Here is a 26,684-nt window from a genome sequence, read left to right as displayed (position 1 = left end):
CCACCCGCTCCCGCTTAGACCCCTTTCACACTGGGGTGGTTTGCAGGCGCTATTGCGCTAAAAATAGCGCCTGCAAACTGACCTGAAACAGCGACTGCTGTCTCTCCAGTGTGAAAGCCCCGAGGGCTTTCACACTGGAGCGGTGCGCTAGTAGGACCGCTTAATTTGGAGCGGTGAAGGAGCATCTTTGGAGCGGTGAAGGAGCGGTGTGTTTACCGCTCCTCCACTGCTCATTCCCATTGAAAGCAATGGGAAACCGAGGCGTAGACATCGGAGCCCGCTTTTCTGCAAATATCTCCTTAACGATGTAGGTTAAGGAGATATTGCAAGCGCCTACAGGTAAGCCTTAGGGCTCTTCCACACGGAGCGGACCTTTTCTGGGTCCGCTCTGTGTGTCCGCCAAAGCTCAGCGGGGATCCCCGCTGAGCTGTCGGCGGATAGGGCGGTCCCCGCACACAGTGCAGGGACCGCCCTGTCTCTGCTCCGCTGTCCCCTATGGGGGACCGGATGCAAATGGACCGTCTGTCCGTCTGCATCCGGTCCGTTCCGCCGAACGGAAGAAAAATAGGGTTTCTTCCGTTCGGAAAAGCGGATCCCGACTGACGCGGACGCTAGCGGATGCTCCATCCGCTAACGGACGCGTTCCCATAGGGATTCATTACAAGTCCGTTAACGGACTTGTAATGAACGGACGAACGGTCCGCTCGTGTGAAAGGACCCTAAATGCCTTTAAACGTTGACAAAAAAACCTGGAAGTTGATTGGTTTCTATGAAAAGCTGCACCAGATTTTTCACTCTACAGTTCTAGTAAATTAACTCCATTGTCTCTTATATCTGCCTGGAGTTCAGCTAAAGGCCCCTTTCACACTGGGGCAGGAGGCGCGGTGGCGGTATAGCGCCGCTAAAAATAGCAGCGCTATACCGTTGGATTTGCAGCGGGATTCGGCCGCTAGCGGTGTGGTATTAACCCCCGCTATCGGCCGATAAAGGGTTAATACCGCCCGAAATGCGCCTCTCCAGAGGCGCATTGTGGGCGGTATTGCCGCGGTTTCCCATTGTTTTAAATGGGAAGGAGCGGTGAAGGAGCGGTATACACGCCGCTCCTCTCACCGCTCCAAAGATGCTGCTGGCAGGAGATTTTTTTCTCTCCCGCCAGCGCATCGCCTCAGTGTGAAAGCCCTCAGGCTTTCACATTGACTATGCAGTGCAGGAGTTTTTCAGGCGGTATAGCAGCGCTATTTTTAGCGCTGTACCGCCTGAAAAACTACTTAATGTGAAAGGGGTCTTAAAGTGATAATAATTCCCTACATAAGCCCACTAAAGTGACTAGTTTCAAGTTATGCAGTGATGAAGTCAATCCTTCCACATAAGCTGTACTTGTTTATCTGCAACCCTCTCTTCTCGGGAGCCTTTTCAAATACACATCAGATGGTATTTCACAGCTTCCAGGAGGCAGGGGGGTGGTATCTGAGGTCACACTGTACAACACAGGGCTGAGTGTAATCTGAGACCTGAGTGAACGGAACAGCTACCCCCCCCCCCCCCCCACATACACAGTTTCATAGGGAAACATGCACTTCCTGGAAAACTCTCATGAGACTGAGAGAGAGAGCTGTGCATGATGTCATAAGCCTAGGGTTTTTACCAGACAAGAAACAGGAAGTGTATAAGGGATTATAAGTATAAGGGCTTTACTGGCAGAAAAAAATATGTTTTACTATCCAAAGTTAAAACAACTAGGGCAGAAGATTTAAAGATGAAAAATTACTGAAGTTCCGCTTTAAGGTCACCCCTCCCTCCCCCCCAAGTAGAGATTACTATACAGTGTAAGTTGTAGAAGTCTATGCTGGGGTTATTTATCTACCTGTTCTAAATAGAAAAAAGCTGGAAGCCATGAGGTGTTGGGTTTCTGCACAGACGTCACTTTCCCTGCTGGCTGACAGTTCAGTCCTCTCCCTGATAGTTGCCTGACCAGATTACAGTTGTTTGTCATTCCGCACAACCGACAAGTGAAAGCATGTGGGCTGGAGGCAAAGTGCAGCCTTCATTCATATTGCACAATAATCTGCTTACTATGCATTTCTTAGGGGATGTGTAATGCCATTCTTTAGAAATGACATACAGTACATTGTATGTGTGGTTTTCATCTCCTAGTTGCTCAGAACTGCCACTGAAAGTCACAAGCGGAAACTGTTTGCTCCGTTACAGTATGTGTATTGACACCATTGTGTGATGAAGTGCAAATGAGTGGGCTGTCAGCGCATCACAACTAATGTAAAAATAGGCCCGGCACTTTTTTTTAATCACACAATGCTTAGAGCATATGTCTGTGCGTCGTTTTGTTTTTTTATTGCCTGACATTGTAGATGTGCGTTTGGGTGCAAATAAAGCTGGCCACACTTTGAATTCCCACATCCAGGCAAGTGAGGTGGATAGAGGATTCCTCCCTGCTATGCTATTGTATTCTGACAGAATACAGTAATCGGCTGCAGTGCTGATTCAACAAATATTTTCCAACAATCCCGTTCACGAGAAGTTGATCACAAGATCGACTTCTCACAAACTGCAGCGGCCATAGGTGGATCAAAATTCGGCCAGTCCTTGCTGAATCAGCCAACTTTCGATCAATCTCTGACCAGCTTAAAGGGGTTAAACACCTTCGTGTTTTTTCACCTTAAAGCGGAGGTTCACCCAAAAATCCACTTTTTGACATTAGCTCTGGGCGTTTCTAAGCGAAGAGGAGTTGATTGACGGCTGCTAAGGCGCGTCACGCTTTCCGAAAAAACCCGAAGTGACACTCGGGCGTTTACGGCGCCTGCGCCTGCCGTGTAGAGCTGACTGCCTATACCCGGAAGTAATCCCCCGCTCGGAGCCGGATAACAACGGCTCGTATAACGATAAGTACAACAAAAAAAAACAGCATACTGCAGATGTTAGCAGTATGCTGGAGGGATGTAGCTAATGTAATAAAGTATATTTTTGGGTGAACCCCCGCTTTAATGCATTCTATGCATTAAAGGGGTTGTAAAGGTACAATTTTCCCCCCTAAATAGCTTCCTTTACCTTAGTGCAGTCCTCCTTCACTTACCTCACCCTTCCATTTTGCTTTTAAATGTCCTTATTTCTTCTGAGAAATCCTCACTTCCTGTTCTTCTGTCTGTAACTCCACACAGTAATGCAAGGCTTTCTCCCTGGTGTGGAGTGTAGTGCTCGCCCCCTCCCTTGGACTACATGAGAGTCAGGACACTCTCTACGTTGCAGATAGAGAAAGGAGCTGTGTGTTAGTGGGCATCCTGACTCTCCTGTAGTCCAAGAGAGGGAGCGAGCACAACACTCCACACCAGGGAGAAAGCCTTGCATTACTGTGTGGAGTTACAGACAGAAGAACAGGAAGTGAGGATTTCTCAGAAGAAATAAGGACATTTAAAAGCAAAATGGAAGGATGAGGTAAGTGAAGGAGGACTGCACTAAGGTAAAGGAAGCTATTTAGGAAAATAAATTGTACCTTTACAACCCCTTTAAGGTGAAAAAACACCTTGCCCTGTCCGGCACCCCATTTTACTTACCTGAGCCCTGAACTTCAGTGGGCGCAATCCCGCGTCACTCTCTCCACTGCTTCTCAGCTCTTCATTGGATAGATTGATAGCAGCGCAGCAATTGTCTCCCGCTGCTGTCAATCAAATCCAATGATCCGGGGGCGGGGCTGAGTCATACACTCGGCGGCTATTGACACAGAGTGTATGACATGGGAGCGTGCCCGCAAGGTAACCCCCTCGGGAGAGAGCTTCCCAGTAGGGGTTATCTATTGTGGGGAGGAGCCGCGAGAGCTGCTGTGGGACCCCAGAATAGGATGATCGGGGCCACTCTGTGCAAAACGAACTGCACTGTGGAGGTAAGTATGTCATATTTATTATTTTTGTTAGTTTTTTTTTTAAAGTGAACCTTTAGTGTCATTTTAACTTTTCATTGCATTGCAACAAATATCTGCATTGCGTTACCATGCATTGTGGTAATGTGTTATAATGGAACCTCTGGTTTTTATTTTTTGGTCGTTACATGCCCTCCAATGCAGATTACCAATCATTGTAGGGTGGCACAATACAAAGCCACTTTGAAAGGTTCTCTTGAAAGAGCCCCCCATCATGTTCCTCCAATGGAGATGCAAGCCCAATGCCTTGTGTAACCTCATGTTTGTGCCTACATGGAATTATTGACTTCTTATCCTCCCTCATGTGCCACTGTGCCAGTATATGGGCCTGGTGATCTGCTGCTCGGACCTGAGTGTCATTCTGGGAGGTAGGGGAGTAGGTCACATGTTACCCCAGTAACTGGTCCATGAACTTCCCAGGAGCTGTGATGGAGCAATGAAGCAGTGGGTTACAGGGTTGATCTTTTGAACCTGTCGCATTGTACTCAGTGGTTCCAGAATGGTCTCCTTAAAGGGGTTGTAAAGGTTTCCTTTAAGCTAGTGCATTGTTGGTTCGCTTACCTTTTCCTTCAATTTCCCTTCTAAATGTGTTTTTCTTTGTCTGAATTTCTCACTTGCTGTTTCTCCTCAGTAAGCTTGCCCCCATCATCCGAGCCGTTCTTGCTGGGGGTTAGTCAGAGTGCTCGCCCCCTCCCTTGGGACTACATCCCTGAGGGGAGACGCTGTGTTCACATATCTTCATACTAATCCCGTGTTTTGTTCTTTACAGGTGATCTTGCTGGGGAGGACTGGTGTTTCGGAGGACAGCTCACTTCCAACAAAGTAAAGATGGAGGTTCCAGTGCAGGAAAGCCCAGGTCTCGCTCCTTCCGTCACCTTGACGGCTAACACAATGACAGCGCCTCTTGAAGTAGCTGTATTACCACAGCTGCCTGAGCCAGATCAGGTAAGAACTGTGTTTGTGTGTGTGTGATCAGTGATGGGTTGCTCTCCTCTACTTCACTTCTTTAATTTCACTAAGCTAAAGCCTGATTGGGTGGTCTGCTGAATAATGCACACCATTATTGGTTTTACCATTGACTTATTGAATGACCCTACATGAGTATAACTATAAGTGAATGGTCAGATTGTGATGCTTGTAATAACCAGGATTCCACAAGGCAGATATATAATGAGTATGCATCGGCGTGCGCACAGGGTGTGCTGGGTGTGCCTGGGCACACCCTAATCAAGCCATACGCTTGCCTCCCAACTGCCTTGGATTAGGCGGGGCCATAATGAGGTCTGAGTTAAATCTCAGAAGAAATAAAAAGACCAACTGGTCCATCGAGTCTGCCCATAGGCGTGTGCAGAGGGTGTGTTGGGTGTGCCTGGGCACTGCCTTGGATTGGGCAAGACCATACTGAGATTTGAATTAAATCCCAGTGGCTCGCCAATCCAGGCTGAATCCCAGAAAAAAAAGCACCTCATCAGTGTGAAAGCACCCTTCTGGGGGAGGGAAGACCAAACGCTTATTTTATGGCCACAGGGAGGCTTTTTTTAATTTAATCACGCCCCTTTAAACCCCTCCCATTGTAAATGCCATTTGGCCACACCCACAATGTGTCACGGCTTTGCGGTGCACACCCTAATGTAATAGGCTGCGCACACCTATGTGAGTATGAGATGAGTTTATGAAATGAACTTCTATCCTGCAGAGGTTCCAGGAAGTGGTGACATCTCTTCTGTTGTTTGCTTGCAGATGAAGCCCCTGAGCCCCAAATCTCTGCCCGAAATCAAGCTGGAGCCACATGAAGTAGACCAATTCCTCAACTTTTGCCCCAAAGAGCGTGAGTATCCCCCAAATTTATAACAGGAAATGATGCCAACAACAACAAAACATAAAGCAACATAGTGACCACAAGCAACAGATTGTAGCATTTTTTATTTGCGGGTTAGAAAACATAATTAATTAAAATTTGAATGACATGGCTATTCGTACCTTATGGGATTCTTATGCCGCGTACACACAATAGGAATTTCTGATGAAAAAAGTCTGATGGAAGTTTTTTCATCAGAAATTCCTATCGTGTGTGGGCCCCATAGATTTTTTTTTCCATCGGAGTTTGGAAATAGATCATGTTTTGTTTTTTTCTGATGGGAAAAAATCCTATGGGAAATTCCGATCGTCTGTGTGGAACTCCGACGGAGGAAAAAACACGCATGCTCAGAATCAAGTCGACGCATGCTCGAAAGCATTGAACTTAATTTTTCTCGGCTCATCGTAGTGTTTTACATCACCGCGTTTTGGACGGTCGGAATTTAGTCTGACAGTGTGTATGCAAGAAATCAGATTTTAGCCCATAGGAAATCCTATCGTGTGTACAGGGCATTAGATGACTGAGCTGTTTCATCTGCCCAGTCATTATACAGATAATTGAAGTCCCTATAGCTTAGTAAATGAGCAGAAGCTCTGCTGACTTCCATCATCCAATCATGTGCAAGCAAAAATGATGTGTTTTTTTTTCCTTGCACGTGATTGGGTATTCTTTGCAAAGTGAAGTCTTACCTCATTTACTAAGCTCTGGAGCAACTGTCCTTTGCAAAGAGCACAGTCTATTTGCCTTTAGTAAATCAACCCCTAATGCCCTGTACACACGATCGGTTCGTCTGATGAAAACGAACCGATGGATTTTTTCATCAGATATCCGATAAAGCTGACTTTCATCAGTCTTGAATACACACCATCGGTTGAAAATCCGATCGTGTCCAATGCGGTGACATAAAACACAACGACGTGCAGAGAAAAATGAAGTTCAATGCTTCCGAGCATGCGTCGACTTGATTCTGAGCATGCATGGATTTTTGACCGATGGATTTGCCCACAGACGATCAGTTTTTTCTATCGGTTTTTTAACCATACGAAAATTTTAAAACGGGTTCTATTTTTTTTCACTGATGGGGAAAAAAACTGATGGGGCCCACACACGATCGCGGTTCGTCCGATGAAAACGGTCCATCGGTCCGTTTTCATCAGGCGAACCGATCGTGTGTACAGGGCATAAGTCCCAGGATTGGGTCACAATCCCTAAAGCCCAACAAAATGTTCAGTTTAACTCAGATAAATGATCTCTTTGCTTTAGAGTAAAATCATTTACATGGGCCCAGATTCAAGAAGCTATTGCGCCCGCGCAACCATAGGTTGCGCGGCGCAATAGCTGTTTTGCTCCCGCGTAGCGAATGCCCCTGATTCAGGAACATCGCTACGCGGACTGCAGCCTAGGATGTGACAGACATAAGCCTCCTTATGCCTTCATATCTCAGGCTGCATTCTTGCGTTGGCCGCTAGGGGGCGCGGCCATTGTGATCGGCGTATAGTATGCAAATTGCATACTACCACCGATTCACAAAAGTTGCGCGGGCCCTGCGCACGCAAGGTATGGAGTTTCCGTACGGCGACTTTAGCGCAAGGCTGCTCCTGCTAATAGTAGGGGTAGCCAATGCTAAAGTATAGCCGCCCTTCCCGCTCGTGAAATTTAAATTTCACGTCGTTTACGTAAGTGATTCGTGAATGGCGCTGGACGCCATTCACGTTCACTTAGAGGCAAATGACGTCCTTGCGACGTCATTTGCCGCAATGCACGTCGGGAAAGTTTCCCGACGGAGCATGCGCTGTTCGCTCGGCGCGGGAGCGCGCCTAATTTAAATGATTCCCGCCCCCGGCGGGATCATTTACATTAGGCGCCCTTGCGCCGGGCTAATTAGCATAGCGCCCGCGCAATTTACGGAGCTACTGCTCCGTGAATCGCGGGCAAATCGAAATATTTGCGTGGGCGCAGAGCAAAAATCGTCGCCCTTTGCCCACGCAAATATTGCGCGGATCTACCTGAATCTGGGCCATGGTCTTTATAAAGTTATGTAGGGCATAATATATACAGTATTTTTATTTATTTATTTTTGCCAATTGGAAATGTTTTTCCTCTGATATCATATATGAGATATACTGTACAATGTTTTTTTTCTTTCTGGAAAATGTCTTTATAAAATGTTTTATAAAAACAGATTACACATAAACCGGATCAATGCATTACGAGTGTATCAAGACAAAAGTCACTCAGTCTGTTTTCTTTTCCAATAGTTTTTTTTTTTGAGATTTACAATTTTGGCAAAATGTGACATACTAGAATCTAGATACAAAACTGTGTTCCCCCACAATCAAAAGGTGCATACAAAAAAAAAACATTAAAGAAAAAGGATAACACTGTACAGTTTGTTTTCAGCATGGTGTAGAGAAGGACCCTTGGGGCTCTTTCACACGGCGGCCCGTTCAGGTCCGGCTGCCAGTTTTTTTGGCGGACCTGAAAGGGCGCTCCGTGCTCCTCTATGGAGCCGCAGATGTCAGCGGTGACATGCCTGCTGACATCCGACCCGCTCCGATCCGCCAAAGTGTGATGGAGGAAAAACCTACTTTTCCATCCGTCTATCGGATCGGGTGAACACGGACAGACGGTCCGTGTTCATCCGATCCCCCCATAGGGGACCGCCCTGTCATCCGTCGGCTCAGCGAGGATCAACGGAGCAATCCCCGCTGAGCAAGCGGAGCTTCACGGGGCGGATCATTACTGATCCGCCCCGTGTGAAAGGGGCCTAGCTCTCTGTAGAGAGCGAGCTAGAGCGCTCCAATACGAAAGTATCCATTGGTATTATTAAGGTAATAATAAGTGCACTATCATCACTTATTTTTAATTCTTTATTCTTACTTGATTATACATCCTTATAACAAAAAAGTAAATTGCCAGGAGGTGCTCCCTCTAATGGTGGCCAGGAGCTGATACAGAAGCTAGTGGAAGTCTTGGTACTTTTTTGTGCATTTTATAAACTGGAATGAATAACCTGCCCTAAACACGTTGTGTATGAATAAATGGGTACTGTATCACATCTGTGAGATGTGAATAGAGTGTTAAGGTTTGACTGAAACTCTTTTGTAACAGAAATTTTCCATAACATCTCCATAATATGGGCCCCTTCCTAGCCCAGGCCCCATTGCAGCCACCAGGGCTATTGTGTGAATTGTTATGCCACTACAGTTTAACTGTTGCCATAAAAAAATATTTTGATCTCTTTTAGAGGCATCATCAGACACATTGCAGCTGCCCCCTACTCCTCCCAGCAGCCATGGGAGTGATTCTGAAGGATGCCAGAGCCCCAGCAGGTCCCTCCCACCCTCCAGTCCTGTCCAATCACAGTCCGGGAGCAAAGTGACAGCTCGCAGCCCCTCGGCACTTTCGAATTCCCCCCTTCTGACTGCTCCACATGTAAGTACTTAGCATTTATTTTCTTTGCAGTGTATAGTACACAAAGATCTTCAGCTGGTTGTATGGGCCAATTATGTATCACAGTGCTTTAAAGAAGGCTGATGTTAGAAGCAGGTTTTTATGATTCCTTTAGTATCAGGGTGGTGGAAATAGGTTATGTAAGTGTAATCTGCAGTCCTTAAAGCGGAGTTCCACCTAAAAATGGAACTTCTGCTTAACCCACTCCTCGCCCCCTTACATGCCACATTTGGCATGTCATTTTTTTTGGGGGGGAGTGGGGGCTTCAGGAGAAGGGGACTTCCTGTCCCACTTCCTCCTTCCGCCGAGGGGCTGGAAAGGCGATTAGCTTAATCGCCTTTCACAGCCCCTCCCTGTAGGCGAGCGCCTGTCCAATCGGACGGCGCCACGCCGCTCGCGCATGCGCACTGCCGCTCGCGCATGCGCAGTGGGTGCCCGGCCGTGAAGCCGAAAGCTGTCAATGCCGGGTGCCCACACTAAGAATGAAGACGCCGGCCGGCGAGGAGCGGACCCCCGGCCGGGGCGCCACTGGAGCCGTGGAGCAAGTAAGTGTTTGTTTATTAAAAGCCAGCAGCTACACTTTTTGTAGCTGCTGACTTTTAATAAACGTAAAAAAAAGGTGGAAAACCCCTTTAACATGTGTATTATGTGCAACAAAACTGTAGATAATCATGGGTATCATTTTGCAAAAGATAGTATGCCTTGCACTGCTGAGCCTGCAAAGTCGTGTTGAAGTGAACCTAAAATCAGATATCATTTTCATGATTCCTATGTAAGTGTGACACTTCCAGGTGTTTATTACCTCTCACAGGGATCACAGTAACAATGCCTTTTTGTTCAGAAGGACAGAGCCATCTTTGTTAAGGCATCATCCAGGGTCATCATCTACTTCCTGGACTGAGATGCCAGCTTAGATATGATAGGGGGGGGGGGGGGGGGGTTTACTAAAACTGCACACAGAATCTGGTGCCAATCAGCTTTCAGGTTTTATCTCAGCCCAGACAAAGTTACTGAACTTGCGCTAAAAGAAGACATTTGCACGATAAAACGTGGCGCTTTTTCTTACTAAAGAAACACAGAATGTTCACTTCGCAAAGTGAATGTTCTCTTAGTTTAGTAAACAAGGTGAAGCCGTGTTCACTTTGAAAGCCCATTCTTCTGCAAGGGAAATTATAATGTGATCGGATGATTGAAATGAACACAGTTTTTTCCTATTGAATAAGCTTAGTGAACATTCACTATGCTCTGTGAACAGTCTGTAATCATTTAGTAAACCAACCCTGTGTAAATTATATGGCCTCCTGTAGCATATACTTCATTGTCATTCTCTTCAAAGCAGCACGGAATAGGTTGGCACGATGGAGTGGATTTATCCAACTAATATCAGGTTGCAGAGATCCTTGAGAGAGAATGCCCAGGATGGAGATTTCAGTCAACACTAGACTGTGTTATACAGAGCTCTGGTGGGGGGGAAAGCTTGCAGTGGAAAACTGGCAGTAGGAAGCTAATGGTCATTTGATGACTCAATGTACAACGTATTCTCCCCCATACTGATTCTGAGAACACAATTGTCCTATTCATCAGTGACTCACAACTTACATGAGCGGCTGGGCATGTTCGCATTTTCTCCCTGCAGAGCTTCAGCCATCATAAACCAAACATTGTCAAATATGCCTCTTGCTGTGGAGGAACAACAAGGCCCAGCAGAGCCTACCACAGAGCTGTCTTCCCACAGTCTCCCTATATATTGCATAAATCACCTCACTTTAACCCATTAATGACCAAGGTGTGTGTAGTACATACCCATGCCAGGGCATACATTTATGCCGCTCATTTTTGTATTTTATAATATATATAGTACATGCTCCAGTGCCTGTGGAATAAGGCCCAGATTCAGAAAGGACATACGACAGCGCAGCGCCATGTACGCCGTCGTAAGTCCTAATCCGACCTGTTTTATCTATGTGCCTGATTCATAGAATTAGATCCGACAGGCGTAAGTCTCTTACACCGTCGGATCGTAACTGCATATTTTTTCTGACCGCTAGGTGGCGCTTCTGTCGAATCCCGCGTCGAGTATGCAAATTAGCTAGATACGCGAATTCCAGAACGTACGCGCGGCCGACGCAGTAAAGTTACAACGTTTACTTTAGGCTTTTCCCGGCGTATAGTTGCCCCTGCTATATGAGGCATAAGTGCGGCACACCAATGTTAAGTATGGCCGTCGTTCCCGCGCCGAAATTTGAAAAAGTTACGTCGTTTGCGTAAGTCGTCCGTGAATGGGGCTGGACGTCATTTACGTTCACGTCGAAACCAATGCGGCGTACTTTGGAGCAATGCACACTGGGAAATTCCATGGACGGCGCATGCGCCGTTCTGCAAAAACGTCAATCACGTCGGGTCACAGTAGTTTTACATAAAACATGCCCCCCTGATCCAAATTTTAATTAGGCGGGCTTACGCCGGCCGATTTACGCTACGCCGCCGCATTTTACGGAGCAAGTGCTTTGAGAATACAGCACTTGCCCGTGTAAGTTGCGAAGGCGTAACGTAAATCAGATACGTTACGCCCGCACAATTGTACGCGGCTGTAAAAAAGAATCTTGCCCTGAATGTGCTGAAGTGGGCACATGAATATGCAGCTGCTTACTAACATCCCCAATGAGCCCCCATTCACACCTAGGCGTTTTGTCGCCTGTAGTGTGACGCCGCTGCCACCAGAGGGATGATTTAACATTGCCCTCTATGGAGATGGTTCACATCTCCACGCCTGCCGCCTGAAAAAAGGTCCCGGACCTTTTTTTCACGCGGCTTTCGGCGTTCGGCATAGGAGATGGAAACCATCTCCATAGAGGGACAATCTTGGGGCACATCTAGGCGGACAATCGCTGCGTTTTGTCGCCGCAAATCGCGGTACAAAACGCCGCTATTTGTCGCCGCAATTCGCGGGACAAAACGCCACGAATTTGTCTGCCTAGATGTGAATGGAGCCTTATGAGGCTGGCCTAAATATCTGCTCCCAGCTGGTTTTAGATAGAGTGAAGAAGGTTTGGACCCTTATTGCGTGCCCACTGGGGGAAGATTCACCTTCTCTATTTGTCCTGGTCACCATTTCCTCAGAGACAGAGGTGGCATAAAATCCAAACATTTGTATGTTGCCAATTAGAGCAAACAAATCCCGCAATTCAGTCAGAAATTCACTTTTGGAGATTTCTTCATATTATCTGTTGCGTCTCTGGGACAGGAAGTGAAGGGAAAATCTCCTCAGCTGGACACAGACCAGAAAAATAATTAAGTAGGGGTTTTAATGTATTGTGCATGAATTGCCTTTCTCAATGGTGGTGTCCATAAACACATCTTCCTAACCCATACTGCGATCCATTTTCTCGAAGTTTCCTCCATCTTAATAAGTTAAGAAATGTCTTGAGAGATCCTCAAACCTCATTCATTGCAATAGAATTAATCTATATATACAGAACTCTAATAGAGGATATTTTCTAAACCACGGACAAAACCACTGAGATTAGCACCACATCCCTATACTGCAAAAGTATGTTGTGGGATTTTAAGGTGCGTATACTAGTAAATAGATCAGAGAAAAAGTTAAAAGAAAGACATTTTATTTTAACATAGGTTAAAAATGATATGAAAACAGTATCACAGCAAGTACATATAGTATGGTCCTTATGGATACAGCAAATATAATGTAGTTCCCAACATGTTTCGCCCTCAATCTGGGTTTTTTCAGGGTATCTCAAAAATCTGTAATCATTTTATATTTATTTCCTCCTAATACATTTTATTCTAAATCTCTCTGCAGAAGCTTCAAGGAACAGGGCCCCTAATGCTCACTGAGGAAGAGAAGAGGACCCTTATAGCGGAGGGATACCCCATTCCTACTAAATTGCCCCTCACTAAGGCTGAAGAAAAAGCTCTGAAGAAAATCCGCCGGAAGATTAAGAATAAGGTCAGTGAAGTCACAAACTTTGTAAATAGCATTTATTAGCAAATGTATTTTCTTTTGCCTGAGCAGGCTGTTAATGTAGAATTCTAGACTAATACTATGTAAGCCTATGTGTTTTGGCAGTATCTGCTCATTTGTAATAGTCAAGGGGCCGGATTCAGGTAGGATTGCGCTTTTTTTGCAATGATTTTGCCCTGCGCCCCCGCAAATTTGCTCCGCTGCCCTCAATTCACGAAGCAGTAGCTCCGTAAATTGCGAGGGCGCGCCGGCAAAATTGCTTACTAAGAGCCTTATGCCACGCAGATTTTAGGCTGCAGTCTGCGTTACGATGTTCCTAAATCAGGAGCACTCGTAACGCCGGGGCAAGTAAGCAATTGCGCTGTGTAACCTATGGTTACACAGGCGCAATTGCTTCTTGAATCTGGCCCAATGTTTTTTTTTGGAGAGGAGCATTCCAGGGGGTATGAGGACCATAACTCAGTGATGGGTGGGTGGGTCCATTACTCATAAGTCTAGTAAGCGGTGCTCAGATTCCGGTGGCCTAAAGTGCCAGTCCCAGGTATCATGAAAAGCTATGCATTGTATCAGTAAGATTAGCAGTCAGTTTTTTTGTTGATGAGCATCCAATGGATTTTGGATTGTACTGCCGCCAGAGACAGGGAATCTGACAGCCAAGCTCTAGATATGGTTTGTGTAGTGCAGGGGTAGGCAACCTCGACCCTCCAGCTGTTTTGAAACTACAAGTCTCATGAGATATTGCAAGACAATCACAGGCATGACTACTAGAGGCAGAGGCATAATGGGATTTGTAGTTTCACCACAGCTGGAGGGCCGAGGTTGCCTGCCCCTGGTGTAGTGGCTGAAAATCAGAGTTGTTAGCCGGCAGAGGCATTTGGAAAGCACATTGGGTTTCATATTGAGTTATGCCACTAGAATTTATGTTGAGGTATCAGAGAAATGAAACCTCTTAATTCCATTCACAGGTTTTTGGCTTTCATAGAGATGTTTGAAGATATAAAAAAAGTCATTTGTATTTAATGGAAGTCACAAAGTCTGCGTCTAATATTGCTATAATTGCTGCTAGTCAAATACCCTAACATATGTTTATCTCGGCAGATCTCAGCCCAGGAAAGTCGAAGAAAGAAAAAAGAGTACATGGACAGCTTGGAGAAGAGGTAATTGGTTCGTAGTGATTTGTACTATATCAAGTTTAGAAAGTTTACATCTGGGCAAAATAAAATATAAAAACACAATTTAGTACATGTCTGCAATACCTGCACATGTCACCATGTTTTGTTTCATTATAAAATTATGCAAGTAAAAAAAAAAATACCTGTTAACATCCAGTGAGCTCCTAATTTCCTATAGTGAGCTAATAACACCTCCCAAGTAACATTGTTAGCCCATGCTGAACTACAGAACATCTCTCCCCTCTCCTCACCTCCATAACATAAAGGGGGTGTTTTTTAGTGCACCAGGGAGAACTTAAAGCGGTGGTTCACCCTCATTACCAACATTTTAGCATTAAATTAGGCATAGTAGCGCGAGCTACAGTATGCCTGTATTTATTTTTTTAGCCCCGTACTCACTGTGCAATCGTATAGATAAGATTCCGACTCCCCGCGGGGAATGGGCGTTCCTATCCAGAGGGAGGATGATTGACGGCCGGCTATGGCACGTCACGCTCCCCGAAGATAGCCGGAGTAGGTCTCGGCTCTTCACGGCGCCTGCGCACAGACTATGCGCAGGCGCCGTGAAGCGCCAAGTCCTATTTCGGCTATTTCCGGAGAAGCGTGACGTGCCAGAGCCGGCCGTCAATCATGCTCCCTCTGGATAGGAATGCCCATTCCCCGCGGGGAGTCAGAATCTTATCTATACGATTGCACAGTGAGTACGGGGCTAAAAAAATAAATACAGGCATACTGTAGCTCGCGCTACTATGCCTAATTTAATGCTAGAAAAAAAAAATTGTTTTATTAGGGTGAACCCCCTCTTTAAGCAGGGTTGACAGCACTGCTTTGGCTTTGGCAATGATTTCATCTCTCTACCGGTAAGCTGAGTACACACAGATTAAAATTCAGCCGGTTCAGCAGTGACCATCTAAATTTCGATCTGTGTGTGTTGCCCTGTTTATTAAGTAGGAGCCGATTGGTAGATCGACTTCTGTCGAATGAGACTGTTGAAACACTTTAATTCGATCAGCTGCTGCGGCCAGTCTGCTACTTTAAGCTTTTATGACATTAGGACCCAGTGACTGTAATGTATCTCTCCCTGGGTTTGAACTGATCTCTATTAACAAAGAGATACCTTGCCCCAACCTATAACTGACTTTCACAGAAAAGAGCACATGGAAGAGCAAACGCATGAAAGACAAAACCAGAGAAAATTCCTAGCTCAGCTCACCAACCAGTCTTACCAACCAAATTAACCTGTCCAATAGTATCCGTTAAAAACAGGGGTTTAGTAAGCACACATTTGCAAACACATGCCTAAGCTGCAAGGCCTCTTCAAGGCACCCTGTATCGCTTGCAGTCCTAATACTACTGATTTTATGAGCGTCTTCACAGTGGGCGCACATGCATTCTAATGGATAGATTAGTGGCAGATGGGCCTGGCGCTAGCCCAGTCCTCCTTAAATGCACAGGGGGCACACTGGACACCCAGCATATAGCGCAATGGCAGCACACGTGCCCAGTGTGTCCCCTTACCAAATTTAGTCAAAAAGGATTCGCCCCGGGACTTTAAATGAAGTGGGTAACGTTTCCGCCAGTAAAGATAACAGTAATTGTATAATATGTAATTTATTCAAGTAAAATTGTTTACATGCGTAAAGTAAAATTGTTACATACATAGATAACACCAACAATTGCCAATTGAAACCATACATAAACAATAAATATTGGTACACAAGTATAATAGTGGACAGAGTACACGGGCATCGTACTACCCGACTAGCCTAGTTTCGCAAGATCCAGCTCGCTCTTCAGGGGGTGTGCAACACTGTACCACTGAGCTTGACCATGGCTACAAGTGTGCGGCCCCAAGACGGCAGCAGCAGGTGCCTCAAAAAAGGTAGCTGAGGGAGCAGAGTCAAAAAGGGACAGAGAGCAGGCATGGCATAGGTATAGTGATGTATCCATAGAGACCTCATAGTCCATAAAAAGTATAGGCTGAGTATGGTGAATATCCCAAGTATAAAAGTAAGACATAGCAGGCAATCTCCACAGCCGTGTGTGTCCTCAGTGAAGAGTGAAATGAAAATTTACACCAGTAATAAACAAATGGCCCCTACCCCCATGTATAACTGGTTTTCACAGCAAGGAGCACATGGTAGGGCAAATGCACAAAAGACAAAACCAGTAAAAATTCCCAGCTCAACTTACCAAAAAGATCTCTATGCTTTGTCCTTAGGGTGGAGAATTGTTCTTCAGAAAACAGCGATTTGCGTAAGAAAGTGGAAGTTCTGGAAACCGCTAACAGGTAAGATAACACTTCCTTTCCTCTAATAATTATCATTAGGGTAGAATTCTGTGTCCCTATTGCTGCACTACCAACCAATTTCGGATTAGGTGGTATAATGTGTAACATGAGTAAGGCTGGCCATAAATTACACTATTTTCTTGTACAATTTTCCTTTTAGATTAATCAAAATCATATAATATGAGGTCTAATCTAAACACTTTCAATTTGTATTCAATCAGGCAGGCCATTGCACTACATAGTTGAAGGTAAATATAAAGAAAATGTGTATAGTGTATGGCCAGCTTTTTGTATTTCTAGTTAACAGTTAAAAGTATTTTGAAAAAAATAGGTCCCTGTCTATATACATTGTGCGCAGCTAATGTTTTTATGACAGTGCAATGGTGCCCCCTAGTGTCTAAACTATAGTTCTTGGTATTCTGAAGATATTGTGCTGTCGTTTTTGGAATTAACTTTTAGAGCCTGTTAAGATCACATTGGTTTCAGAAGAGCATTTAGCTCAGAGTATCTGCATAGGCAGCATTTTGCTTGGACAAGCTAAAGAAAACATAGAAACCCTCGAAGCTGTAGATTGTTTGGTCTATAGGCTTCATGTACACGTGACGTTTTTACAACTGCTCCTGAACGATTTATCTTGACAGATAGTAACCCACGTTTAAAACGTCAGTTTTGCTGCGTTTACATGCTGCGTTTAGCAGCGTTTTGCTGCGTTTTGCCACGTTTGCGTTTAGAAGTGTTTCAACAAAAAACTTTTTTTTTGTAATGGGCAAAAACAAAAAACGCCTATAAACGAAACGTGGCTAAACGCAGGTTACCACGTTTAGCCATGTTTAGTCGCGTTTGGAGTCTGAAACTTGAAAATTTTCGCTGTCTGAACCAATTTTTTTGCTTTCAAAGAAATGCTGTTAACTGCCTAAAAGCGGCAATAAACGAGACTGTGTACATGGTCACATAGAATAACATTGAATGAGTTCAAGGGCAGTTGAAAAAAGCGTCCAACTGCCTCTGAACGTACGTTTAGCAGCGTCCTGTGTACATGGGGTCTTAAGCTAAACCAGGGCTCGCCAAATCTCAGTCGCCATGGCGACTAGAAATAGCATCCTGGCGACTTGGCTTGGAAGGTGGGAAAAAAAAAAAAAAATTATTATTATTTTTTTTTTTTGTGAAGTGCCCAGCTCTTCCTTGTGTGAGCTGGCGCCATCTGGTGGTGGCCGTTGGTATAACAAGTTAAGCATTACAAGTTAAACAGCAATTCTAATGTAATTTTTCACTATTTTCACTGCCATCTTCTTCCCTCTAATTAGAACCCCCAAACATTATATATATTTTTTATCCTAACACCCTAGAGAATAAAATGGCGATCGTTGCAATACTTTCTGTCACGCCGTATTTGCGCAGCGGTCTTACAAGCGCATTTTTTTGGGAAAAAATTACACTTTTTTGATAAAAAAATAAGACAACAGTAAAGTTATCCCCATTTTTTTTAATATTATGAAAGATAATGTTACGCCGAGTAAATTCATACCCAACATGTCACGCTTCAAAATTGCGTCCGCTCGTGGAATGCCGACAAACTTTTACCCTTTAAAATCTTCATAGGCGACGTTTAAAAAAATCTACAGGTTGCATGTTTTGAGTTACAGAGGAGGTCTAGGGCTAGAATTATTGCATCTTGCTCTGCCAATCGCGGCGATACCTCACATGTGTGGTTTGAACACCGTTTACATATGCGGGCGCTGCTCACGTATGTGTTCGCTTCTGCGCGCAAGCGTTTTCTGGCTCCTAACTTTTTTAGCTGGCTCCTAGATTCCAAGCAAATTTGTCAAACCCTGAGCTAAACTGTCTCCTGCCATTTGGCTAAAAATTTCAGTGTAGGGCCATACTGTATACAGGCCCTTCATACCCATTACATTAGTATGGGTTGTAGTAGCATGCGGAAACTCATGTTACATGTGCTGAAGTTCCATTAATTTTGAATAGCACCCCAATACACTAAGGCAACCTGTTCACACAGCGGGCGTTTAGGTGTGTTGGCAGCCCATTGATTTCAAAGGGCTACCCTAATGCAGCGCATGTTAACACACAACCAAGGCCCGACAAACCCCAGTCGCCAAGTCGCAATGGCGACAAGAAATTTTGTCTTGGCACCTTGGCTGTCACCCGAATGCTGCATACACCCACGCTATGTATCCTGGGCACCGCTTGCCCATCTGCGGTCCCAAGTCTGGCATAGCGAGTGCTGCCGTGTTTAGCAATAAGTCCCTAGGTAACTAAAACTTGTTTTCAGACCTGACATGCCTTTTAATTCTCCTCCATGTTATCTTTTTTCCTCAGGACCCTCTTGCAGCAGCTGCAGCGTCTCCAGGCCATGGTAGCCGGCAAAGTTAACCGCTCATACAAAGCAGCGAGCACCCAAACTGGCACCTGTCTTATGGTGAGTATCAGTCCTGACACCTACTGTATGAATTCCAGTCTAAAGTCACTCTGCCTCCTTTCCATGACGCCTTAATTGTTTGTGATGTCACCAATTTCTGTTTAACCGCTTGCCAACCAGCCGCCGCAGTTTTACAGCGGCAGGTTGGCTCTGCTGGGCGAGATCACGTAGATCTACGTCATCTCGCCGAGCAGCCAATAGGGGAGCGCACGCCCCTGACGGGCGTGCCCGGCGATCACTCGTTACAGAGCGAGAACCGGGAGCTGTGTGTGTAAACCATTTTCCCTCCCCGGTGTCATGTGACTCATTAGTGTTAAAAGGTCTGGTGTGAATGAGGAGAAAGTTCATTAAATTTGGTGTTATAGCTCTCAATCTCATACTGTAAGTTCAATATGGCACCTCATGGCAAAGAACTTTCTGAGGATCTGAAAAAAAGCATTGTTGCTCTACATAAAGATGGCCTAGGCTATAAGAAGATTGCCAAGACCCTGAAACTGAACTGCAGCAAGGTGGCCAAGACCATACATCGGTTTAACAGGACAGGTTCCACTCAGAACAGGCCTCGCCATGGTCGACCAAAGAAGTTGAGTGCATGCTTGCTGCAGAGGTTGAAGGGGTGGGGGGTCAGCCTGTCAGTGTTTAGACCATACGCCGCACACTGCATAAAATTGGTCTACATGGCTGACGTCCCAGAAGGAAGCCTCTTCTAAAGATGATGCACAAGAAAGCCAGCAAACAGTTTGCTGAAGACAAGCAGACTAAGGACATGGATTACTGGAACCAACCTGTGAAGCTCTGGTGAACTTCGTGCCCAAGAGGGTTAAGGCAATGCTGGAAAATAATGGTGGTTGCATTTTCACTTAGGGGTGTACACACTTTTGTTGTCAGCGGTTTAGACATTAATGGCTGTGTGTTGAGTTATTTTGAGGGGAAAGCAAAGTTACACTGTTATACAAGCTGTACGCTCACTACTTTACATTGTCATTTCTTCAGTGTCGCCACATGAAATAATATACTAAAATATTCACAAAAACACATGAGGGGTGTACTCACTTTTGTGAGATACTGTATTTCTCATAGGCCTTTATAATTAAACACATCTAAATTCTGGCAAAATTAACAGTTACTATTGCAGTACAAAATCTAAAGACTGTTAAACTGCAATATATTCCATTTTTGTTTTGGGTTCCTTTGGATATCCTGGATTACAGGTTGTACAGTGTAGGAGCTAACCTTTGTAAACTAGAAGAAAGTGTCTGTGCTGGCGAAAGGAAGCAGACTCCAGCTGTTGTTTTTTCAACGTGGGATCTCATTGGTTACTTTTGGGCCACGCTCTTTTCGTTCCTGTGGTTTTTGAAATTGTCCATTGTTGTGTCTCAGCCAGATTGGCTCACATTTGTGGGTATGTTTCAGCTTCTTGAGGGTACCTAGAATAGCCTTAATGAAACAACTGAGCCATTTTAACCTTTGCTTTGTTTAAAGGATCTATTTACATACCTTTTCTTCCTGTGGCATCTATTACACTGTTTATCCATTAATCTAAACCTTTCTAAATATAACGAAACTAGATCTTTCCAGGTCATGGTTTCATTGTGCTTAGTCGCACCATAATTAGAACACGTCCTTGGTGAAGTCCCCCTCTCCTAAATACAAAGCGACGGTGACCATTTTGTATCACAGCGTCTGGAAAATGAAAAGTTTGCAGGCTATCTATTTATCCCTTGAAGTTGCTACTTTAAGTGTTACTTTTGTTACCCAAAGAAAAGTAAAAGAGTCAACTAACTAAGCCCTTCCCAGCAGGAGAGCAACCACTTTTCCCTTGTTCTTCTGCTCGTTTAAAGTGGTTGTAAACCCCATTCATGAAATTTGAACGAAGAACAAATATCTCTTGTGTTTACTTGTCTTTCTCCAAAGCTCTAAATGTAATTTCTCTCTGGTGCTTCATTCATCTGTTATCAGCATGAGCCACTTCTGATAAGTTCTTTGACACATGGGATAACAGTAGGTGAATACTTGTGTTGGGGAGGGAGATTAGAGGTAGATAAGCATTTAGCTTGTCTATTCAGACTACAGCTCTGCATGTTCCTTCCGCTGCCTATGTGGAAGGGGGGGGGGTGTCCCCTTCCTCCAATCAGCTCTCACACAGTGTAAATGCAGTCTTTCCACCCTTCTCTATGTACAGATGAAGAAGGTGCAGAATGATCTGCACTTTTCAAAGGGTGTAGAAAGGGGAAGGCTGCAGATATACAAGTAAAACTTATGTAGGAGGATTTCTTTCATCTCTGTGTATCATCTGAGGCTATTCACTTCACTGGGTATATGTGAGGGTTTACAACCACTTTAAGCCAACGTGAAATACCTAGAACTTCCCAGTAAGGCCTCAGTTACATGGACGGTAAAAATGGGCAGTTGAACTACAGTTTTACCACCTCCCAATCACCCATCTAATAGATAACATGTATTCAGAGGGGGGTCTTACACATGTCATTCAGTGTCTGCTACCCCTCTCTGCCAATCCCTTCATTGATTTCTGCTCACCCATCAAATAAAATGTAAAACACAAACAACATTTACAAAGCCATCTACAACTCTGCACCCAGCTACATCACTAAACTCGTCTCAAAATATCAACAAAATGTCTCCCATGACCTCCTGCCCTAGCTCCCTCATCACCTCCTCAAAGGCTCACCTCCAGGACTTCCCGAAAGCCTCTCCCATTCTCTGAAACTCTCTACCTCCATTTTTCCTACTATCTCCTACACTTTTAGGTGATCCCTGAAAATCCCTCTCTTTAGAGAAGCCTTTTCTGCCCCCAGCTAGCAGCTGTACTTTTATTTTCTCCATCAGCTCATTCCCCCCAGTTATTACCTTTTGAATCACCTGACCGTTCCCTTATCTATCGTGGATCGCTTTCCATAGGCATGGTAAAGACTGGTTCCTTCTAAACAAGGCCTAAAGGTTAGAATATGATTCAATCACCTTCTCCCATGTGAAAGCATTTAGTGCCACCTAATTGAGTAAGCTTCGACAAAGAAGTTTGGAGGTTACACAAGGCTTTTTCTAGGCTCAGTGTGAGAACACAGCAGCATAGGAGTGAGGGATCACAAATATATGCTGCTGAAGAGGGAGATGGGGGTGTTAATTGATCCTCTTACTTTGCCAGTGAGCGGCTGAGATGGCCGCTTCCAGCCCCTCCACAGCTCAGCGCTCCAATGAGCGTGGAGGAGCAGAGAGGAGAGACGCCGACTGACAGTCAGCAGCTCTCCTCTCAGGGATCTGTGAGAACCGAGCCATCGATGATGTTCGGTGGCTCTGTTCTCATTGCAGAGACGGCGGGGGACAGCTGCAATATCGGTCTGATGCTGCATCCACATAGGCAAGTATGAATCATAAATAAAAATAAAAAAAACATACTTCTCTTTTAAGCACAGAGAATGTGTATGTATGTCGTGATTTTTATTTTTTTTGCCCAGAAATACACAAATGGATTGATAGGCTAAACGTATGATAATAATGATCCAGGTCTCAAAAGAGCTACTTTGGGGATGTCACCAGAGTATTAATAGGTTGGTTCTTAAAGTGGCTGCTTTAGTGCATTATGCCGAGTATGACGAAAACTATATACAACTTGTTTTAAGTCTTTCTCCTTTGTTCCCACAGGTTGTGGTTTTGTGCTTTGCAATCATATTTGGAAGCTTCACACAGACATTTGACCCCTACCCATCAGCCACCAAGACAGTGCAGGAACCAAGCGGACTTTCAGCACCAGAATCATATGCAGCATCAATAGGTATGTCAGATCTAATAACCTCTTCCCATCTGCAATCCCTACATTACCATTCCCTTGCAAGGTCTTCCAAGTAAGCTCCTCCTGCCCATAATTTGCTGTAACTGACAGCTCTGGTTTAGCACCACTAGGAACCACTCTACCACTGGTTTCCAATGAAAATCACATGGGTTTGTTTACAAAATAAACCCTCCAGCTCAGTTGTCATTGTGCCCCACATAGAAAGAAGCACATTGGCAGCAGCAGACGGCAGGTTGCAGCTATTAAACTGGTGTACACACTATAACAATTTATTTTAAACGTTATTCAATTATTATAAGCTGTTTAGTGTAAATTGCATTCAAAAGAACATTTTTAACTATCAGCAGCTTAAATTAAAAAATAAGAGCCAAGAGATTATTAAAACAGTGTACAAAATAAAAGCTAAATATGCCTTTAGTCTAACAACAGGCTGACACACTGACACTGTCACTGTCCCACTGACACAAGGCCTTATAGTCAAGAAAAAATTGAGACCAATGAGTATAAGAAAAAATGCTGCTTGGGGCCTAATGTCCAACCATAGTCATTGGTCGGGTGTGTTGGCTAGGATTTTCAAGGCACTGATAACAAAACCATTAAGGTAATATAAAAGGAGATTTATTAACATAAAACAAAATACACATTTAAAAACATAAGGGACAGGCCCCACATATTAGAAGGCAATGTAATAAAACAAAAACAATATGTTGTCTAATGGGTGGAGCCAGCCAGCAACCTTGAACGGTTTTGCGGTAGATACCGCTTCTTCAGGAGGGTCTATAAGGTGTATAAAGAATTGTACAATAGAAACAAGCATATTAGAAACAATATGAAAACAAGATTTGATAACAACATAGCAGTGATGCACTGTCAGAGGGAGTCACATATGCTCACCTAGGCTGGTACAAGGATCAGGCACGGGCAATAGCCCCCCGTGGCGCACGAGGGGGAATGATGTGACAGGCTTCTGGGTAAAAAACAGTAATTGTTTTAAATAATGTCAATAAGGTAAGGTGGAATGAATAGGGAGGGGCCACCAGGTGAGGAATTGAAATTACGGTAGAATCTAATATGCTTGTTTCTATTGTACAATTCTTTATACACCTTACTGTATAGACCCTCCTGAAGAAGCGGTATCTACCGGGAAACCGGTTGAGGTTGCTGGCTGGCTCCACCCATTAGACAACCCATTGGTTTTTGTTTTATTACATTGCCTTCTAATATGTGGGGCCTGTCCCTTATGTTTTTAAAATGTGTATTTTGTTTTATGTTAATAAATCTCCCTTTATATTACCTTCATGGTTTTGTTATCCTAGCCAACACACCCGACCAATGACTATGGTTGAACATTAGGCCCCAAGCAGCATTTTTTCCTATACTCATTGGTCTAAATTTTTTCAAGTATATCTTCTGGATGATGGCACACTATACACCATGTATTAGCTATAATTGAGGCGATACTCTCCCCTTTGACTACTGAGCCTTATAGTCAAGCTAACCAAAGCTGCTAAACTTTGGTCTAGACATCTAGGAATTGATGATCATGAAATGGTTAATGTGTAGGAACATGGCAAGATACATTCATTGCAGGTTACTGATGGACTTCTTATTGTCTTAGTGCGTTCTAGGAGTCTCCTGATCTTCGAGGAGCATCATGGCTGGGAAGAGCTGCACAGCTCCGCAGTGACCGTTGATTCACATGACGCCTGGGACAGAGGTGCAGAGATCATCTCTCAGCATCACAAAGCAGCAATAGAGGAGATCAGCCGATCCCAGGAGAAATCGTACACCCTGTCCAATGACAGTCGAGATGGAATAGTACGGCACAGGTGAGAATAGCTGGGAACACCTTGAGACTCTTTATACTAGTTGTATGGATTGCTTTCATTTTATGCAGAGGTTTTAGGGGGCATAGACCTCTTTCATGCCCCACTGTCTGGAGTGGACCTGTCAACTGCTACTAGATGAGGGCAGTCATTGATTACCTTCTTCTGAAAATATTTTTTGCTACTTTCAATAAAATACTATATATTCACCTTAATTTTGCTTCTAAGTGAATATTGGGTGCTCCTTTTACCTACCCCTACAAGTATACGTGGAAACGGCCTCGAGGCCGTACCCAGAGGGAGAAGCCCAAGCCCCTCAAAAGGGCTCACCACCAGCCCTCTGTTAAGTTGGGCCGGAATCATCGGGAGTGAACTTTCCCTGCCGGTCCCCACCGTCACCCACTCACAGACCCCCAACTGAGCGAGTCAGTCCAGCGCAGTCGCCTACCTTTTAAGATCTTCTGAAAATGCCAGTTGGCAAGCTGTCAAACCAAAATCTTAGCCCCTTGTGGGTGGCATTAGGAATAGTAAAGATGATGTAGAAGGTTTTATAAAAAAAATAGATTTTGCTCATTAAGATTAGCCTGCATATCAAATTGGAACATTTTTGTCTATTTGAACTTTTTTCAACACCAGGCAATTGGCATATGTAGAATGAAAACTCAGTCCAACAGAAGGGTTCTCTTTAAAGGGTTCAGTGAATGATCCTTCTTTTCTTTCTTTCAGGTATACTTCGGATTTTGGAAAGAATGAAACGAAAGTAATAGAACTCGACAGGCGAGTGAATGCTACTTCCTAATGGATGATCCTTATCCACCATCTCTTTCCACAAACCCCTCTTCCCAAACACTTACAGCCACCCCCTCAAGTTCCCACACAGACCCGGCCTTTTTGGACTAAACCCCGCTTGACGGGTGACATAGGTCGGGACCCAAGACTTGACATTGGCGGATAATCTATGATCGTAGCAAGCAAGACTTTGCAAGGTACCTCTGGACCTTCTTTATGCATCCAGCAAAATCCTCAAAGCGGAACCATTTCAGTGATCCTTTTTTTTTTTAAAGGACTCAGAAAAAAGACATTTATATGTTAATAAATTATATATCCCATGCCTGTTCAGTTTACCCCTCCAAAAATGGAACAAAGACAAGCTGAGGCAACCTGGATATTTCAAAGCCAGGTAGTTACCTATAAGATAAGACTATGAAATAAGATATATATTTTATATAATGATGTTGCCTTATATAAAGACCGGAAAACAATCACAAAAGGAATATAGAAGGGAAAAGATGAAACAAAAGAACATAATTCCTTAAATTTATAGGGAAACCTCCAAGCTGAATGCAATATTTAATAGTTTAAATTAAATAGGCAAATCTTTTTTTTTTTTAATGCATTGACTGGAGGACATGAAAATGAAAAATTTGGAAAGTATGGGACTACAGGAGGAACTATAGCCTGTCTCAGACTAGTTTTCAGATAGCATGACAGCATTTACACATAATACAATCCCAGCCAACGGGCAATCCTTCTCCCTTTTTAAAAAGTAAAAACTTTCAGCTTAGAAGAGCTACATTTTAAATTGTGTGCAGTAGGGGACTGCTTCTGCAGCTCACAATTCAAAAAGAGAAATGGCAAGTTCATTACACCGGATATCATGCACGTTGATGAGTATTTTATGTGAATGGATTTGTCCTTTTAATATACAGCCCAAAATAGAAGACGTTAAAATCCAGGGTTTATAGATTAGAATTATCGAGTTGTATGGAAGCAGTGCCTTTCCAGCTGATATGAACTACATGTCCTTGCAGACAATACAATGTAATATGGGGAAAAGTAGTTCCATAGACATTACTCCAATGTGTTCTTAGGTCCCACGTCAATGACATCTTGCCCTGTGTCTCTCAGTGCCTTAAATCCTGATCCTTCTGAA

General features: G+C 44.2%; 1 protein-coding gene across 1 annotated transcript in view; it reads left to right on the top strand.

The window, feature by feature from the left end:
* Positions 1 to 26,162, top strand: part of CREB3L2 (cAMP responsive element binding protein 3 like 2) — a 100,564-nt gene extending 74,402 nt beyond the window's left edge. The window contains exons 3-12 of the mRNA XM_040345704.1: positions 4,698 to 4,873; positions 5,669 to 5,756; positions 9,034 to 9,221; positions 13,060 to 13,206; positions 14,320 to 14,378; positions 16,615 to 16,683; positions 19,018 to 19,117; positions 22,778 to 22,907; positions 24,544 to 24,754; positions 25,478 to 26,162. Of these exons, the coding sequence (XP_040201638.1) occupies positions 4,698 to 4,873; positions 5,669 to 5,756; positions 9,034 to 9,221; positions 13,060 to 13,206; positions 14,320 to 14,378; positions 16,615 to 16,683; positions 19,018 to 19,117; positions 22,778 to 22,907; positions 24,544 to 24,754; positions 25,478 to 25,550 (1,241 nt within the window). The 3' untranslated portion in view covers positions 25,551 to 26,162. The remainder of the gene's footprint in view (positions 1 to 4,697; positions 4,874 to 5,668; positions 5,757 to 9,033; positions 9,222 to 13,059; positions 13,207 to 14,319; positions 14,379 to 16,614; positions 16,684 to 19,017; positions 19,118 to 22,777; positions 22,908 to 24,543; positions 24,755 to 25,477) is intronic.
* Positions 26,163 to 26,684: the final 522 nt, after the last annotated feature.

The sequence above is a fragment of the Rana temporaria genome, chromosome 3 (genome assembly GCF_905171775.1).
Source record: "Rana temporaria chromosome 3, aRanTem1.1, whole genome shotgun sequence".
NCBI classification, from domain to species: Eukaryota; Metazoa; Chordata; class Amphibia; order Anura; family Ranidae; genus Rana; species Rana temporaria.
The sequence above is the reverse complement of the archived record's forward strand: the minus strand, read 5'-3'. Positions and strand labels throughout refer to the sequence as shown.